This window comes from Pezoporus flaviventris, unplaced genomic scaffold (assembly GCF_033815535.1).
Source record: "Pezoporus flaviventris isolate CSIRO_AGI_PZ_B2104156 unplaced genomic scaffold, CSIRO_AGI_Pfla_v1 ptg000007l, whole genome shotgun sequence".
Classification (NCBI taxonomy): Eukaryota; Metazoa; Chordata; class Aves; order Psittaciformes; family Psittacidae; genus Pezoporus; species Pezoporus flaviventris.
Window position 1 is genome coordinate 91,245,001 of NW_026892555.1, and position 18,840 is coordinate 91,263,840.

Here is an 18,840-nt window from a genome sequence, read left to right on the forward strand (position 1 = left end):
CAAGGAGCTAGTATAGAGGTCAACCAGAGATGACAGGATAGACTTTAACATGCAGAGTATTGGACTGTTTGATTCTCCTGCTCCATACAGTTTGCACAGTAGGAATCTGAGAGTAGATGGCATTTACTTACAGAGATGATATGTCCTTTCAAGCCATGTGCCGAGTCAGCACACTCAATAACAGCACTTAGCTGTGGATAGCCCACCCCTGTCTTAATCCGAGTGGTACACACAGAACCTAGACAAGAAAATGAGAGTTAAAAACATTGCCCATAAGGCTGACTGAAAAGATATATCTTATTTTTCTTGTGGAAAAAAAATGTGTTTCTATCTGTAGTACTTTTCCCCTCAAGAAGTCTCTACTGCCAGTGTTGGCTTCTCAAGGATAAAAGGAACACACAGGAACTTCAGGTTTGAAATGTTACCACACTGCTTCATGGGAGCTGTAATTAAGGTGACTTAATATACCCCCTTTCTTCCCCAGGGACATGCTTCCCAGTTTAGGTCTCATGCATAATGCTTCTCACTGAGGGGATCATGCATCACAAGACATCAAATCTGAATAAGGTCCATGAACAGAAAGGGGACAAAAGAACCAGAGTGACATGCCTGAGACTAAGCAGCAGTATTTAATACCTGAATATTTCTTCCAATAAACATTTATATCTCCTTTCTATGTGTGTTTTAAAAAATAATTCTCAGGGAAAACCTGTGTTTTTATTTTTTGTGATGATTTTGCACGAGAGAGAAGAACCCATCTTTCTGCCTAATACTTAAGCAGAAATATTTGGTTGATCACAGTAGTTGTGAATATGAAAAAAAAAGCATACAGCATTTAAAAAGTGAGATAAGTAATCACCCAAAAGCTATATAGTGTAATATTACAGGAAATATACTAATTACAATTGATTAAACTATATTTTTATACACATACACGATGCATGTATATATAAAAATAAAACTATATACACATATATAAGAAACCCACTTCAATTATGGTTCAACACGGTAACATGTCTATATGTCTTTTGGAATACCTTCTCTATTTTTCTCCTCATATTAGGAGTCAAAATGAGAACTGCTTTTTGCCTGTATGGGTCTTACAATTTAGGATACAGACCATAAAGTTCTGAATGAAAACAAGAATTTCAGAACAGATTCTAAACCAAATGCAGTGAAATCTGGATCCCTTCACCCAGCTCCAGGTATACCTGAGCTACCAGTAAAGTAAATTTCCAAAGATCTTTCAAAAAACTGATAACATGAAAACACTGAGAAATATTTCTGCAAAGAAGGATGAAAATTAGTTTTAAAATAATCTCCACAGGGTTATGTACTTATATATGCGATGCTTTAGAATAAATCACTGCCACTTTCCACAGGATGGACAATTATCTGGAAAAGAGGTCAAGATCTGATCTTCTGTGAGGAACATTTGTTACTTATTTTGGGTGGTCAACTTGTACAGATCTGTTCAAGAAGATCTCCAGGGAGGGCTATACAGCACTTCTGTTTCCACTTTAAGGCTACAAGCTGTGATAATTCTTCTTTCACATCTGAACTTGCCTATGACAATTGACAACTCTGCTGTTCATTCTTCATGGATTTTGCAGTATATATTGTCTGCTGTCTTCCTGGGCACAACTGCAACTTTTATTACATTTGCTCTGCTCAAATTATCAATTCATGGACCATAACTATTTGGCACTGTAAAGTAAGGAATCTGCCTGCACTGCACTGGCTGATCACAGCTATTCTGTAAGTGGCACTTGTGTTAGCCAGTTTAAAATCTAGCCCACATATGGTGACTTCAGCTGCAGTCTAAGAAGAAAATTGCAAGAGGAAGAAGCACATGAAGAAATGCACAAGGGAGGGAAATTAAAAAAGGGAAGACAATATGGCAGTATATGCCACAGAACAATATTAGGGAAGGGAAGGTAGGAAAACCAAAAAGTTTAGGGTCCTCCCATTTACCCATGGGAATGTTGCAGTGATAGGTACATTAATGTAAGCTTTAGCTCTCAGGCAATAGTAATAGATAGAGGCAACGGCATCCATACTTCGCAATTAATACTGTTTCATCTTTTGAACTGATGAAGGCATTGACAAGATGGGCAACCTCAGCTTAACAGAACACAAACCATATAGCTATTCAGAAACTCTTTTATCTTTTCTTGATAGAAGTGGATACCTGAACAGAGTATCCTTTGAGCTTTTGCTGGGATGACTCAGCCTCTTTTCAACGGGCTAGAAAGAGTTCCTAAACACAACACATTATGAATTATAACGTCAGCATCCCAGGCAATTCAGTGCTTCCAATAGCAGGCATCTACACTGCCAGAAGATGCAATATGTAACACTTTGCAGTACAGATCTCTAGTATGCTGTTCATGTGTATCTTAAACATGTGCAAAAGCACTGTTACTTATTGACCCAACTGGGTCTAGGCATCCTAATGGGCAAGCAAAGAGCATTATACACTGGTTCCATCTAGACAACTCCTTGTAACAGTGGTAACAGAGGGTCATGAGGATGACATGGTGGCTAGAGCACCTCCCATACAAGGACAGGCTGCGAAAATTGGGGCTGTTCAGCCTGGAGAAAAGAAGCTGCATGGTGACCTCATAGCAGCCTCCCAGTATGTCAAGGGGGCCTAAAAGGATGCCGGAGAAGGACTCTTCATCAGGGGCTGTAGTGACAGAAAAAGGAGCAATGGGTTTAAAATTAAACAAAGGAATTTCGCATTAAATATAACGAAGAAGTTCTTTACTGTGAGGGTGGTGAGGCACTGGAATGGGTTGCCCAAAGAAGTGGTAAACACTCCATCCCTGGCAGTGTTCAAGGCCAAGCTGAAGAGGACCTTGGACGACTTGGTCTCGAATGAGAAATCCTTGCTCATGGCAAAGGGGTTGGAACTAGATATTCCTAAGGTCCTTTCCAACCCTAGCTATTCTATTATTCTATGACTGGATTTGACTTACCTGGTCCGATACCCACTTTAATAATATCTGCTCCAGAAAGAATAAGTTCTTCTACCATCTCTCCTGTCACCACATTGCCTGCCTAGACAGAAGGAACAGTATCACATACATGGTAGATTTCAAGACTACTGCAGAAAAGACTAATGATGATAATGTAGGGAACTATGTAGAGTCAGAAAGAATACCGTTCACCATACTGTTTGTTCATTGCGCATGCCAGAGAGATTAAACAAATCATACAGGTACATTTTCAAGTCCAACAGATTTCATGATTGGTCCAGTTAACCCTGATTCTTAAGATCCCATCAGTATATCTGCTTTATCTTCCATCTCCCTAATCCTCACAGAGAGGCTCTCAACCACACCATTCCTAACTGTAAGGGCTATACAGCCAAACTTCTCCCTTACACAGTACAACTCCCCTACCTCTCCTGTCCTGCCTATCCCTCCTGAACAGCCTATAGCCTCCATCCCATTTCCCTACCTTACTTAGTGAGAAAATGTTCTGATCTTATTTTAAACCCTGTCAAATCTCTATTTCCTTTAGGGTTCAGTATTTTGATTACTGAAGGAGTAACAAGGTATTATTCCTGCCATTTTGTACACTGGCGGCAAAACTGGTATGTATATTCAGACTATGCAACCCTGCCCTGACAAGTGGTCATGCTTAATGCTGCAGAGAAAGGCTGTCCTGACAAGAAGATGCTCCCTTTATCCTGCCCCAGAGCATCGTGTCTGCTGCACTGCCAGGTGACACTCTGACATGGGGGTGACATGGCCCCCCATGTGCAGCCCCATCTGCTGTGGAGATTTGAATTCAGTATCTAGAGATGCTCAGAAAACCTCTTACGTAATGATATTCCAGGACTGAGCAAGTGTTTGTAGCAGTACTAATATGGGAAGAGCAGGAGGCAGATCCTAAAATCCTTACTTTGTATTTTCTAAGTTTTTATTGAAACAAAACTGCTGAAGTCAACAGGAGCTAATCAGGGAATATTGGTAAAACCTATTCTCCCCTCACTGATTTTTGGCTCTTATTTCACCATTTATTTGTTTTTACTGAATTTTACTTCCCCCTTTTATTAGTCTGAAACAGCTGACAACCCACCATCTGAAGCACTTATAAAAACAATGATACTGTTAGGCAGCAATTTGTGGTCTATGACACAGGACCACTTAACTTTGCTCAAAACTGCACAATATTGATTAAAAATAAAATGAAAGAAAATAGAACAGACAGGAAATAAGGAATATATAATAGGTACATTGTTTCCAGCTAAGTGCCGCTTCCTTTCTGCTCAGTGGTAATTTGGTATACTAAGTGTTGTGCACTCCAAGGTGGGGTGACAGCACACTGCTTACAACACTAAAGAAGTGATTTACATCTGGAAGACAGATGACTATCTATGCAGTATAACATGCAGCACATTAGAACTTGGTGAAATACTGGAGCACACGCAACAAATTCATGATGAGAAATGAATGGGTATTAAAGTCAGTGGCTCCATGAGATTTGGCATCAAATACGTATCTAACTTAAAACAGCAGTGTTTCTTATTAGCAGAGCACAGTGGGTTGTCAAACTGTCTCTTCAGAAATGCAAACTAGACATTTAATGCTAAGTTATTGCTAGAGAGGTTGGAACTCCATATTGTTGATTTAAAATGATTATCCTAGCAGGAAAAAGCCTTTTTGTCCCCAGCATACATTTTTTCTTGGAATGCATGTATACGCATAGGTGGTTTCTTTCTGAATCTGCAGATCCCTGACAAATTTTCAGGGAAGACATGGAGCTCTACATAGCAGACTTCAACCTGCCAACAACAGGCATGCTTCTTCCAGGTATCTTTTGCAGACCTCAGACAGCACAAAAAAGCACCACTACATGATAAGTGACAGTTACCTGTATGTGAAGAGACCCTAGTATCACAGCTGAAGAGCAGGGAAAGCCATTTTCTCACATTCAGCTGAACTCTACTTCCACTGAAAACAATGCTTGCTTTACCATGATGACAGCAGGACAGCTGAATAGAGGCAAAAGGGCTTTTGAAAGCCCCACCTGTACGGTAAAGCCAGAATACTTAAACTAAAAAAAATGTGAAAAGGTGACTATTAAAAGATTGAGACTACAGAGGCGAAAACCCCTTAAAATGAACTAAGAATATAAAGCAAGTAAAGTAATTGTAACTTGTACAAAGAAGCCACTACAGACCATACATTTTGTAGTGTATTTGGGCAAGTAGTCAGGAAACACAGTAATTGGCAGAAGTATTGTATTAGTGAGAACCATGCTCATCTTACAGCTCATGTACCAATGTATTTCTAATCTGCTGCAAAACTGACTTTTTGATACAACCCAGTAATTACCTTACTGTTAATCTAACTTTGGTACCCCTGGCAGTAAATTTAACATTATCAGTAACAACTGATCAGGTGAAGTCAGGTAAACTACCATGCTTTCAGTGTGGTCAGTTATCAGGGGCTGCAAAAAATTACCATGTCTGTGGGCTTGGCCTTACACACTCAGGGCAACATTCCACTGTACTGTCATTCAGTGTGAGGTTTCAAGTGAGTGACACCCTGGCTCATTCTAGCACTATCCAGGATGACTGTACTGTGGGTCAGTCCTGAGGGAAATCCTGGCCTCAGGAAAGTCAAAGAGAGTTTCACTACTGACTTTAATGGGATCAAGATTTCACCTAACAGGATTATAAAAGCTACAGCTTCTCTAACAGAGATACAAAATTAGTGAACACAGTAGGGCAGTGCCTCTGAATTTCAGTCAGGCATTTGATACAGTGCCTCATAAAAGCCTGCTATAAATATCGACTCACACTGACTAAGACAGCAACACTGCTGCACTGATTGAAATCTGCTGGCAAATGGCAATGGATCAAGCTGGGGAGAAGTATCTGTGACAACAGTTCTCAAACTTTCTTCTTGTATCCTAGAGGAAAGCACAGTCTGTGCCTCCACACTATCAGAAACACTGCCAAAGGACACTTCCCACCCACCAAAGCAAGGGGTGATTTACCGTAAGATGGAGAGATGATGCCCTTTGTGACACTGAGGTGGGTGTTTGCACTCAATATTGTGACTGACCCTAAAGACCCTCAGTATCTTAACTGTCCCCCACCCTGGGATCCCACCTGGCCCCTGCTCTGAGACCCCAGCCCTGGTGGACACACCATGACTGCACTGACTCTGCTGCGTGCTCCAGAGATAAACAGGGAGCAGTATGCATAGGCTTCTCTGATTGAATTCTGCCTCTACTAAGGCCCTGAAAAGCTCTGCTACTGACTTCAAGAGGAGCAACAGTTTCTGGCTCATGCTGTTTCCCTGTGCTCCTGCTTTGTGATGCCACTTGCCTCCCTCTCTGGCTCACATCTGCAGGTGCTACTACATCTGCAAGTGTGCTCCTGCCCCAGCCTTTTCCTTCCTGCCATGCTCCGCATTCCTCTCCCTAGGGTTTTGTCTGGATAATGAACAGAGAACATTACGAAAAGAGAAATTCAGGATAAAAACTTGGCAAAGCTTCCTGGCAAAGATGTCTTAGCTTGCTAAACAGACTTCCAGTGAAATGGAAGAACCCTAGTGTCTACAACTATACTAATAAGGACTACGCTTACTGTAATTTAAGTCTCTGACCCTTCATGATGAATGTCAACTGAAGTTTTGCTTTAGACTTTAGTAAGTAGGCAGAACACAAGCACATGATGCTGTGCTATAACAGAACACCCCACTGGACCATTACTCGTGATTCTGGGGGCAGTGCTGCATTCATGGTACTCTCAGGAGACTTGAATACTGCTTCTTCCTCCATCTTCAATCTAACAGGTTATTTAAGGCAAGTCATGTTGCACCTTTGTGCCCCTGATTGTCTTCTTTATCTTTTGTGTTCCCTGGAGAAACTGATCTTCTTTGTAAATTAGTAAGAAAGGCAGGAGTGTAAAGGGCTTGTGTCAAAGCCAGGAGGAGAAAAATGAGGTAATGTGATAATAAAAGCAAGTATCTAAAAAGGCAAAAACATTCCTTTGAAAGGCTGTTACACAAGAGACATCCTCCATCTGCACTAGAGTACCAGCCACAGACATTACTACGTTAACCACAGTTGCTTTGGTCATCACCTTTCAGTCTCAGAGCTGAACTCATTAAGTGGCCCCTGGGAACAGACATTCCCTGAGACCCAGGGTTGGGTTACTCTTATGTACTGCACTGCAGCTGACTGTGAAATGAATGGTCATGCTGAGGAAAGCAAACAAGACAGCCTGCAAGGTCCTGGAGATCCTTTCCATTATGAGAAACCTTCTGTATTTATATAGCTATTTAACTGCTAATCCTTTTGTTTGAAAGCCACAACAGCAGAGAACATACTGCAGGCATAGCATAGAAACATCAAAGCAGACAGAACAGGAAGGAGCAGGACATGTCTTCCAGAGTACCATAAAAAGAAGCCTAGAGAAGCTCCTGCATTTCAGCCAGGAATAGCCTCAGAAGACCATTCTGGCACAGAGCATAAACTCAACTCATTTGGAAGTGGGGTTAAGATGTCTGTCCCTACTTGAATCAGAGACTTTCAGGGACTGCACAGACTCTGGAGGATTTGGAACACAGAAGGTTTTTTAACACCCCAAGTTTGTTAGCATGCTCTTAGGACTAGAAATTATCCCTGTTCAGGACATGAAAAACATAAGCCATACTGAACCACATTCAGAGGAAGGAGCTACGATCAAAGAAGGCAACTGAAAAGGTCAGGGCTGTAGATGCACCCAAGGAGGTGGTGGCGTCAGAACAATAAGACTTGAAGTAGCAATAACCTTAGTCACAGAAACGGAGAAACTAAACAGGTAGCTCAGCAGATGTGGGAGGTGGATGAAACTGGGTTAAGGACCTTGGACTAAAATTTGGGCTAGATACCCGACTTGGACATTGGCCTCTGGGCAATTCATCTTGGCTGAGTTCCCTCCTCAGTTAGCAGTCTATGTGGAGATGGGGAAGGAGGAGACATACTGTTTTCTTTCCACTTCTAATTGGAAGATCTATTCTTTTTAACTATGTGGTTTAAGCTCCCTCCCACAACTCTTCAAGTCAAAGACACTGGGGTAATCATGTCACCAAGGACAATAATTCAGATCGAAGGCAAAGGAACAACTCCTTCCTGTTCCTTAGCAGTGAACATCAAGTTGAAAGCTCAAAAATCCTACATCTATCATTTCATGTTTCCAAAACCTCTCCCCAAAGCCATGGGAAATATGGCCATACCAAAAAGGTTCTTCCATCTGCTGGTAGCTGTTGAAGGATGCCTATTCCTTAGCTTATGGTAATCCAGAACCCCACAGGCATTCCAGCCCACTTCCATTCTCCTATGCCACCATCATTCAGAGGCAAGAACACTTCCTCTGACATGCGAGGAAGGAATGCACTCTTCCCTGAGCTGCCTGAACATGCAGTTCCCTATTGAACTAAGTCAGAGTACGCATATATGACCATTTTTACTTCACATTTACTTTAGATGTGTGAAGCGGTGCGTCTGGCATGAAAAAGTGAGAAAGTGTTGCCTAAACACATGATTGTGGGGGTTTTTTTTTTGCTTGAATAAAGGCTGGTAATCTCATGAAGAGTCTACTGCTTGTTTGAGAATTTCTGCTATTCTCATGGAACAAATTCAGACCCATTTCTTTAAGGGCCCTAGGAAACAAGCAGGAGAAGTAGGGTTCTGCTGTAAGGAGTCCTGTGTCAATGCAAACATCCTACACTCCTGGTGCAAAAAAGGGCTGAAGGAAATATGGCATTAGCACTCTAAGAAAGGATAGTAACATCACAGAAGGTACATGAAAAGCCCCAACATTGACTGTTTTGCTCCCTGATGACCCTGTCCACAATTGCCCTGTTCACAACACCTCTATGAATTTTATCATAGGCAAAGATTAGTCTACATTCAGCTGCCTTCATAGTGACCGTATAGATGAAAGAGCCATTGGCCTCTATTGGCCAGAAACGCTGACGCATTCCCACAGCAAACCTCTTGATTTGGATCACCAAAATAAACCTATATACTCTATAAGTCACATCTGGTGTGGAAAGGAGGATGCAAGTAGTAAAAAAAAAAATTGGATCTACCCAGCCTGCCATGCCACATCAAACTGTTGTATGAGAGCACACACTGAACATTCCCACAGAAATTATCAACAGTGGAAGACTGACAATGGCAACATGTTATTAAACAGCCACCATTTGGCTCGGAGTCAACATCTTGCTGCATTTAAAGGGTACTGAATAGAGCTGTCCGCACACATTTGTCTGGAAGGGTTTTGAATCAGACCTTTCTTTCCTTCTCTCTTTCCTCCTCTCTTCCATTCCCTTTCATTAAATGAGCACTCAGAGACTGATGGAGCTACCACTGAGGTGCTGATTCCTACCAACCAAACCCTGGGCCCTATTCCTGGACAGAATTCCCACACACCCCCTCAACCCTTGCTACACACTTACCATAATGGTGTGATGTGGGAACAGGGCACGGACAGACTTCACAAACTCCACAAAATGCTCTGAATAGCCATTTGCCACATCCAGGCAAATGTATCTGATAGGTGGAATGGCCTCCAGAATACTTGTTAACTTGTCCAAATCAGCTTTTCCGCTACCTGAGCTTGCTGCTACATGCTAGAAAGACAGGGAGAACAAAAGAGAGTAGTAGCTTGTCAAAACTGGCATAAACACACACTTCATGTATCTTTACCTGCATAGTCTTGGGACAACTTGTGCTGGAAACTAGTGAAAATCACATTACATACTAAAAAATAAATACCCTTCTGCAAATATTAGTATGTCATTCTGTTTCGGTTTAAGGCTCTAAAATAAAGCAAAATCAGCATTTTTATCAGTTCTTAATTCACAACAAGGTTCTCATAGGCAAATATGATCACCTGAGGTGAATGAAGGCTCAGCTGTACTCATACTAACACAAACACAAAAGAAGTCCTTACTTGGTATATTTCCAGGAAAGCAAAATAGCAAAATTTGTGGCACTGACAAGAGTGGAATCTGGGTCTTTTAAGTTCACCAAACACACCCTTGAAATCCAGAATCACAGAACAGTTGAGCCTGGAAGGGACCTCTGGAGATTGCATAGTCCAACCGCTTGCTCAAGCTACCATTTAAAACAAACAGATTTCTTCCTCCTTTGTCTTCCTGTAAGTCCTTTCCAATAGAAAAATAGTTTCCACAGCTACTGGCTCACAAATCCTCTGCAGTGACCCAAGGTCACAGAGCAAGTCACTATTTAATCACTAGGAGATTCTACTCATAATGGACTCACACAGCTATTCTTCTTAAACCAGGACAAGCCACTTCCCTTGATGCATATAAGAACAGCAAATATCTTCATTCCTCAAAACTTCATTTGACAACAATATTCCCAAGAGACTCCAGTGTATGTGAGTTCAGAACAAAGCAATAAACCATAATAATTTACAGTATGAAAATGTACCTCAAGGCATTCTGGGTGATTGGCAGCAAACAGTTTCCACTCTTCCAAAGAATAATGCTTGTGAATTGCAGTGAACATTGCATGCTAGCAAAAATAAGAAAACTGATATTAATGTCCAAGTTAGACATCTTTCCCTCTGCTCCGAATAACAAGATACCAGAAATTCCCATTTTAAGTATAGCCTCCTCCTGCTTGAAAAAAGCAGTAACAGTGAGTAACAGACAAAACCACTCCAAAGAGCTTTTCAAAGGTAACTTAGCATACTTAGCTGACCTTTCGGGATCATATTTCTGATGTGTTTCATGAAGTTATCATCAATATTTTGAATGTGCTTAAGCAGTGCAAGAAAGTAATCTGAGTCTTGAGGACAGAGGCTAGTTAACTCATGACTCCTGACTGCTGCAGCTCTATCTAGTAACGTCCACTTTCAAAAATGTTGTCACTTAATAGTTTTTCTCTGGAAGGTTTGTATTTTCACAATACAAACCTCAAAAAATAAGCTCTAAAAGTTCCACGTGAAGCTGAGTTCCACCCAAGATGGAAGCTTGCTGGTAAGCATCTCCACTAAAACTATCTTGTATCTGGAGCTGTAAAAGCACAGTTGCTTTGCAGTGAAACACCACCTTCTTGTTCTGGATTTTTTAACTCACGCCCCACTGCTCACCGACAAACATAGGTAAAAACTAACAAGGGCTGCTCACAATCACCCAGTGGCTTCCCAATTGTTGCAAAAATAGAATCAAGACTTACTTTTGCCATAACCACGGCCATTTCAAATGTCCCCACAGTGTCCATGTTTGCCACTATAATGGGAATTCCTGTGTATGTCTGTTTGGAGTTGCGGAAGGTGAAGGTCCGTGTAAGGTCGACCTGCAGTGAATAGGAACACATTCTTTTAAGAAACTGGCTGCAATCTAACACGAGTTTTGCTACTGACTTCAGATACAGCAAGTTTAAATACTGCTTCTTAATTTTCCTCACATTTCCTGTTCTTCCTCCTTTCATGCTACTATTACATCATTTATTTTGCTACAACTTCTGCCTTCCAAGCAAGAAAATACAGAAGTAAAATAATGTTTTCTGTGTTAAAGAGTTCTCACTGGAGAAAAAGAGAATAAAAATTAAAAACAAAGCAAACAAACGAAAAAAGAACACGAAGTCAGAAAGGATTGGAAAGAAAGGACACTGAGGACTGTGGATTATTTTATACAGAAGTAACCTCAGCTGTTTCTTTGGCTGCCCGAAAAGCCCAAGTTGTATTCCCAGCTCCACAGAAGTCAGAACTGGAACTCCCCCTGTGTCCCGAAAGCACAGAGGACTTTCTTCCAATCTCTAATATAAATGACAACGTAATAAAGTAAGCAAGGTTGACTACAGTTATCAGCACTCTTGCCATACAACAGCACCAATCATACCCTGGCTTATTAAACCATGAGCTACTAATTTCTAAGTTAATTTCTTACAACTACATCATCCTTTAACTTCAAAGTTATTTCTTCTTCAGCATCCTGAAACAATCAGGCATTTTGTTCCTTACATTTGCAAGAGGTAATATCAAATTTAGATCAGTTCCCACTGGTCTACTTAGCATCTTGCAAAAAGAGGGTAAAAACTCTCTAAGAAACACGCACTGTTAAGATGTGAGGTTAGTCTCTTTAGTAACAGTGAAAATGAAGGCTCTTTCATAGTTTTATTACTCCTCACTTCAGCTTTAATCCAGGAACATTCAGAGATCTGAACTGAACTGCATCACCAGAAAGGAAGCAATATAAAAAAATATAAGACTTTGATTATTCATTTACAACATGTGTTGAACACTGTCATACTGCAGGCTACACTATGATTGTTTAATATGGTGGGGGAGTTTATTCCTGATCTGTAAGAGAAAGAAGCTGGTGCCTCAGTGATATACTGTGAAATGGGTTCTCATTTTATATAAGCTCATAAGGGAAGGGTCACTTCAGTGAACAAGCTAAGATACATCTTAAAGGAGACTCATCCTTCTTTCCATTTACTATCAGAGAAGCCAAATTCTCTACCCATCACTATGACTTATTTATGAGAAGTTTTGCTGCAGAAAGCATGAGAAAATAGTATGAAGAACATAAGTATGAAACAGGTATGAAAATTTAATGCATTTTGCTTCACTTTAATCCTATTTATTAACTAAAACCAAGGGAAAAAAAGAGAGTATCACATAACCAGTTTTACAACAGCACCAGAACCACTGCTTTACATTTTTACAGGGGAAAAATATCTCTTTCAAATGAACTTAAGAAAGTAGAGAAAAAGAGCACACTGAAGAAAGGAGTGAGGCAACATGAAATCTATGGAAGGCCATTACTCTTTCAGTGACTCTTACCTCCACTTATTCTAGCCTTTAAATGATTTCTTTTAGCCAGATGTCCAGATGGATTTTGTGCAATTTTTAACACAACTGATAATATTGCAAGAGCAGGCATTTATGAGGGATAACTGTGGAGTATCCCCTAATGAGGCTTTTGGTTTGTAAGAGTAGGAGAAATGGCATCCTTGGTTGGAGGTATTTATGGGGTGCCCTCGTTCTCCAAAGAGCCAGTACCAGATATCTGGGAAGGGAACCTAAGAAGAAGTCAAGTTTTGAAAGACTCTTTTCATAGCCTACCTTCCCAGGTCCCAGGAAGCTGATGTTTAGAGACTTTCAAAGACACAGGTCTCCCCCAGTCCACTGTAATAAATAGCCACTCATAGACAAAGAACTTGCCTTGTGAATTTTCCATTCCTTCACACCTTTAGCCTCTCCAATACCCCACACCAATAAATTTCAAAAATGAATCATATGTTCCATAAAAACAACCTTTGCATGTTAATTTTACATTCACTACTTCCTCCTTCTTGTTTTATGACAGTCAATAGCCACTTCTCAATTTCACCTATTCCATTCCACTCCTCACTTCACAGCCTTCTAGCATATCCTCCACAGCTGCTCCTTCTACTGAACAGTCCTAGTGTGTTCTGTTTTTATCTCATGTGGAAACCAGTCAATACTGCTGATCATCCTGGCTGCCATTTTCTGCACCTATTTTAACATATTATGCTGTTCTTGTTTAGTGATCACCAGAACTGTGTGCTCATGACGAACATACTGGGGAGCATCACAAAGCTAACTGGTTTTCCTTAGTTCCTCTAGAAGCACTTTGGGCCATCTCTTTGTCTCCTTCCTGAGCAGCAACAGCTAATTTATGGCTTGGTGTTCTATGCATCATGAGAAAATAACTTCTGACTCTAGGATTTCTCACCATCACTCAACAACAGTAGAATTTTCTTCAGAAAGAAAAAAAAAGAGATTTATTTCCTAACTCCTACCTAGATCCTCAACATAAGAAAGTACTGGGATACTGGCTGCTCTGTTAAAGCTCCCTGGACTTATTTGAATTTACAAATTTAGATTAATGACTAGACTTTCCACAGGACACTTGTTTGGTGAATGGACAGCCTGCAGCAGCAAGTCCAGCAAAGAGAAGCATAGAAGGTATGTGAGTACCAAGACCCCACTGACAGATAATGCTGCTCCAACTTCAATCATTGCTTTAGCCAATTTTGACACTTGAATTTAGGCTTCAAATTTTCTGGTATCCTCTCAAAAAGAGAAAGTGATCATTGAAAATGAAGACAGTACAAAGAATCAAAACCAAGTACCAACACAGTAGACCTTCAAGAAGAGCTGCAAACACCCCAAACCGCCTCTCTATGAAGCTGACTTAATCCTAGTTACTGCATAAAAAGCTATCCTTGCACAAAACAAGGCATTCACACCAGAGAAACAGACGCTTGCTGATACAAGGTTCAAAGCAGCAGCTTGCTGGGTAACAGGCACGGTAGTGTGCTGCCTCTGTTCCTCTGCCAGAACTATTTATTTATATTCTTGTTTTGAAGCAGACTGAGGCTGTCCGTTTTAGATCTGGCTTTCACAGACACTGTTTATTCCTGTTGCTACAGCCTCTGTGATGGTATCCAATTTCTTAACCTTCATCGGTTTTCACTGACCCGCCTCATGACATGCACTTTTTCTCATGTGAAAAGGGTTTAACAGTTCATCATACCCACCCGTTACACCCCTGCCATATCGGCTCGTGTTCCTCCTATCGTTTTCCCTTCCCAGCAGCCCTTCTTTCCACTGCCTGCAAGAAGCTAAATATACAAGACACTGCACTTGAAGGAGCCATGTGTCACTCGGTGGAGCATAGCTCCACCTGTTTGCCAGGCCAGCACACTGAATTTTGAAGAGAGACCAAGCAAATTGTCAGAAATGGCCTGCAGGCCTTAAGCGCAGTTAACTGCACCAAAAGAGAGGAGTTACTCAGCTGGGACACCGTTCTTTGTAAATTAAAAACGACTACGAGATTACCTTTCTACCAAGAGGGGCTCTCCAATGGCAAACACTTTCATAACTGCAGAAAGTGTTGCTTAGTTGTTGCGTTCAAAATCCTTTGCGATAAGCCTGTAATAAACATCGCTATCCTGCTTCCTTTTCCAGTCTTGTCTTTCTTACCTCACCTGATTTGTCTCGGTCTCTCTCACAATTCTGCTTCCCCTGGAGAAAAGTTTAATCCTCTTTCCATCCCCCAACACGACGTAATTCCTTCATTAGTCAATCTAAATCCTTTGCTAACCTTGGGGTTATGTGAGGTAAATGAGAAGGCACCTTCAATCCCGAGGCGGCCATCTTTTTTTGTAGAGGCAATCCTCAGGGGAATTCCTGGGGTCTTTCCTGATCCCTGCTCACAAGTAACTACAGCAATATCCCAGCTAACAGTGGCCCCGGGCCACCAGGTACTCTGAGCCCCAGGCAGCCTTGGTGACAGAGGGATGGCTGGGATATCCCCACACAGCAGAAGGAGGCAAGGTCATGGGGGTTAACTCAAGTGAGTGTGAAACGCACCCCACATTTTCTCCTGATGGGATCCCAGCCCGGCGTACGCTGTGCCGCGGGAAGCACTCCCCAGCATCTTCGCTGGTTGTATTTTTCATAAAGAGCACGTCAGTTCCTCTGTAACAGCACTGTCCGCGACCCCCGGGGCTGAAAGCGAAGGTGCCCGTCACTCCGCATCTCCCGCTTTTGCGGCCCAAGCTGCGAGGCGCATAACCGGACAGCCCCCGGCCCGGAGGGGGGCTGGCAGAGCTGCCGGTTCGCCGCTGCCCCCACGGCAGGCGGCCCCCTAGAAACCGGAGATCACCCCCCGCTCAGCGCCGCAGAGGCACCTGTCAGGAGCAAACAATCCGCCCTTCTCCTCTTCCCCCCACCCCCCTCTGTATGTTTGCTGAGGAGCAGGGGAAGGACAGCGCGGCACCAGCTCCAGTGCCCGCCGCTTCCAGCTCCGCCGGGGCCGCGGCTCGCCTCTCCAAAGGGCGGGGTGGGGGACACACACACCGCGGGCTCCGCAACGCTGGCCTCCTCCTCCCAGCAGCGGCGGTATCCCCCCCAGCCACGTAGAGGGCGTTTCGCTCGGGGAGGGCATAGCTACGTTAGAACGAAGAATAAAAATAAAGCAGGGGGGGAGGGGGTTAAGGAAGTTAGGCTCTGAGACCGGGGAAAAGCATGCTGGGTTCGAGTGCCCCCACCTCTGATCGGCTTTTGAGGCTGCTTCTTTTAGGTCTGAGCAGGACATCTTTAAAGTCCAGTTTGAGGTCTGCGTCTACCCGGGGCATCTTGCTGGGGTGGCGGGGTGAGGGGATCGAGGCTCTCCTGGCGGCGGTGGCTGCGGTCCCTCTGCGCTTTCTCCGCTCCGCTGCACCGCGCCGCCTGCAGAGCCGCACCGGCCAAAGCCCGCGGGCAGCGCAAGAAGCCTATTTATAGGGCTCGGGGAGCGCGGCGGCGCGGCCCAGGCCCCATCGCTTTATGAGGAGAGGGTTGTTTTTAGCTGGGTAGCCGGCCACCCCTTGCCCTTTATCCCGCCGCAGCCACCCCTGCGTCTCCCCGGGGCTGGGCGCTCTGTGTGTGGCGATGGAGGAGGGGGGGAAACGGGGACAGGGCGCCCCTCCGCAGCCGCCCGTGAGGAGCGAGGCGCGGGCACCACCGGCAGCACAACCTCCTTAAGGGCAAAGCAAGGGCAGAGGAAATGGCAACTCCATGTGACCGAGCGGGCGGCCGCCGCGTGTGGGAGCCCGGCGCTCCGGGCGGTCGCTGAGGGCTGGGCTCACATCTTGTCCCCCCACACAAACCTTTCACCGCCCCGGGCGACGGTTAAGGACCGACGGTTCGGACCAGCCGCCGTCCGGAGCAGGGGCGGCCCTGAGGCGGCCTCACCGACGGAGGCTGGCGGCGCTCCCCAACGTTTTTAGGGCGGCTGCTGCACGGCCCCAAACTCTGCCTCCAACGATGTAACGGGGCAGCCTTTGGTCTCCATGGGTTCTGGTGGAAACCCGACTGGGCCAAAGCCTGGCCCACTCCCTGACCAGCATCCTCTGGTAGAACTGAGCGTTGCCCAGCTCCTGGGACTGTCAGAACTGGTTCTCACCTGCCTGCAGAGCAAAGGGCTGGTACATGGTTTTGGCATTATAAACGCTGAGAAATGTGCAGCTGGTTGGTCATAGGAGAGCAGCCACAGCACCAGCCACCTGGAACTGCCTCTACACAACAATCTCCTATTTTAGTACGTTTAGAGAAGGAACAGGGAGGGTTTTTTTTTTCTTGCCCTCCATAGCATGGAGGAGCCTGACTTGTAACTTTATATCATCTGTTTTCAATGGCTAGCCACTGTTCAATATGCAGCCGCAAAACCACCATAGCAACAGGGTTACACATGCTGGGTCCATGTACATCCATTGGCACAGGGATCAATATGATCAATATCATATACCAGGTATCATATGAGGTGACTTTCATGGGAGTTTTGAGCCTTAAAGTCTAATTAATTATGAAGTCAGTGGGCTCTAAGATTTGGACTTCTTTGGTATTCACATGAGCTAAGCCTTGTCAGTGACTGGAAACTGAAGCACGGGAGGGTCATGGTTAGCTTCCCTTCCTCAGCCGCATTGCAGGATGAGGCAGTGCTCTCTTCATTATCTGGAAGTTGCACACGTCTGGTCAACACCCTGCTTCCAGAATAGTTTTTACACCTCCTTGCCAAGTGTCCCAGATAATTAGATGTGCCAAATCATGAGGCCCAGGCTTTACACATCAGGCAGGGCATTTGAGTGCTTGCAGTTTTGAATGTGGTTTCCAAGAAGCCTCAAGGCTTCAAAACTCCAGGTGATGTTGCAGGAGTGCCTTGTCACTGTGGGCATTTCCCATAGCAATATTACAGTGGAATGCACTTTACAGTTAGTCTAATTTGCATAACAGAAGCCATTCACTTGGTGGGTTTTTTTCACTGACTTCAACAACATACCAGAACTGCTAAAATGTATCCTTGAGACAGATAGCCACATCTCCCAACACTTAGTGTTCAGTAATAAATTAACATTTTGTTCAGGAGCAGAGAGTACTGATGAGAATGGGTCTGTGAAAGTGACATGCCTGTAGCAGAGTATTGAGAATGGAGAAAAAACAAATGCCTTCTGTCTGTGCCTGGCACCATGTCTTCTCTTTACCCTCATGGCAGGCATGTGATGGTGAGAAGAAAGAAAGAAGCCACTGCGCTGCACTGTGAATTCAAAAGGTCAGCGCCGTCATGGGGAGTAGGAGATGGAGGCTATCAGTGATACTTGTAAGCCCCAGAAAATCCATGCCTCATGCTGTTTCTCATTTGTGGTATTTTTAGCCTCTACTCACAGAACTCATGGTGCTATTTTTCTCTATCTGCTAATATCCAGTCTTTTCCACATGTACACATATTAACAGACTAGTTGAGTCTCTTAGATCAGCTTTTGTGTTCTGGAAAATTTACGGAGTTTGAAGTCCTTCAGTTTCTTACTTCAAGATACATTTTCTGTAATTAAAACTATAGTTTCCTGTTGAAAAAAAACTCTGCCTTTTTAAGTATCCTTTCTGAAGAATCACACTGGCATCACAACCAGAAATGAAGATCACCTTGTTATGCATTTTTGCTATTCCTCTTTACACCTGCAGTCATCCCATATTACCTGTTTGTGTTATGGAATAGAGTTATTCAGCCAAGCTGTATGCAGTTTTAGTAACTACAAGCCAGTCAGCCTCACTTCAGTGCCTGGGAAGGGGATGGAACAAATAATCCTGGAAAGCATTTCCAAGCATATGAAGGAAGAGAATGTGACTGGAAGTAGTTGGCATGAATTTACGAAGATAAAAATCATGCTCAGCTAACCTGATTACCTTCTATGTAGAAGTAACTAGTTCAGTGGATGAGAAGAGAGCAGTGGATATTGTTTATTTTGACTTTGGCAAGCCTTTTGACAGAATCCCAATAACAT

General features: G+C 43.4%; 1 protein-coding gene across 4 annotated transcripts in view; it reads right to left on the reverse strand.

The window, feature by feature from the left end:
- GMPR (guanosine monophosphate reductase) overlaps positions 1 to 17,113 on the reverse strand; it is a 41,051-nt gene extending 23,938 nt beyond the window's left edge. Inside the window, exons 1-6 of one of the 4 annotated variants that reach the window (XM_061449531.1) lie at positions 16,072 to 17,083; positions 11,221 to 11,340; positions 10,471 to 10,554; positions 9,471 to 9,644; positions 2,982 to 3,063; positions 132 to 238 (exon numbers count right to left, since the gene is read on the reverse strand). In XM_061449531.1, coding sequence (XP_061305515.1) covers positions 132 to 238; positions 2,982 to 3,063; positions 9,471 to 9,644; positions 10,471 to 10,554; positions 11,221 to 11,340; positions 16,072 to 16,158 — 654 coding nt within the window. In that variant the 5' untranslated portion in view covers positions 16,159 to 17,083. Of the gene's footprint in view, positions 1 to 131; positions 239 to 2,981; positions 3,064 to 9,470; positions 9,645 to 10,470; positions 10,555 to 11,220; positions 11,341 to 15,711; positions 15,765 to 16,071 lie in introns of those variants that run through there. The other 3 variants (XM_061449533.1, XM_061449532.1, XM_061449534.1) reach the window with 3 other exon arrangements.
- Between the last annotated feature and the right edge of the window lie 1,727 nt (positions 17,114 to 18,840).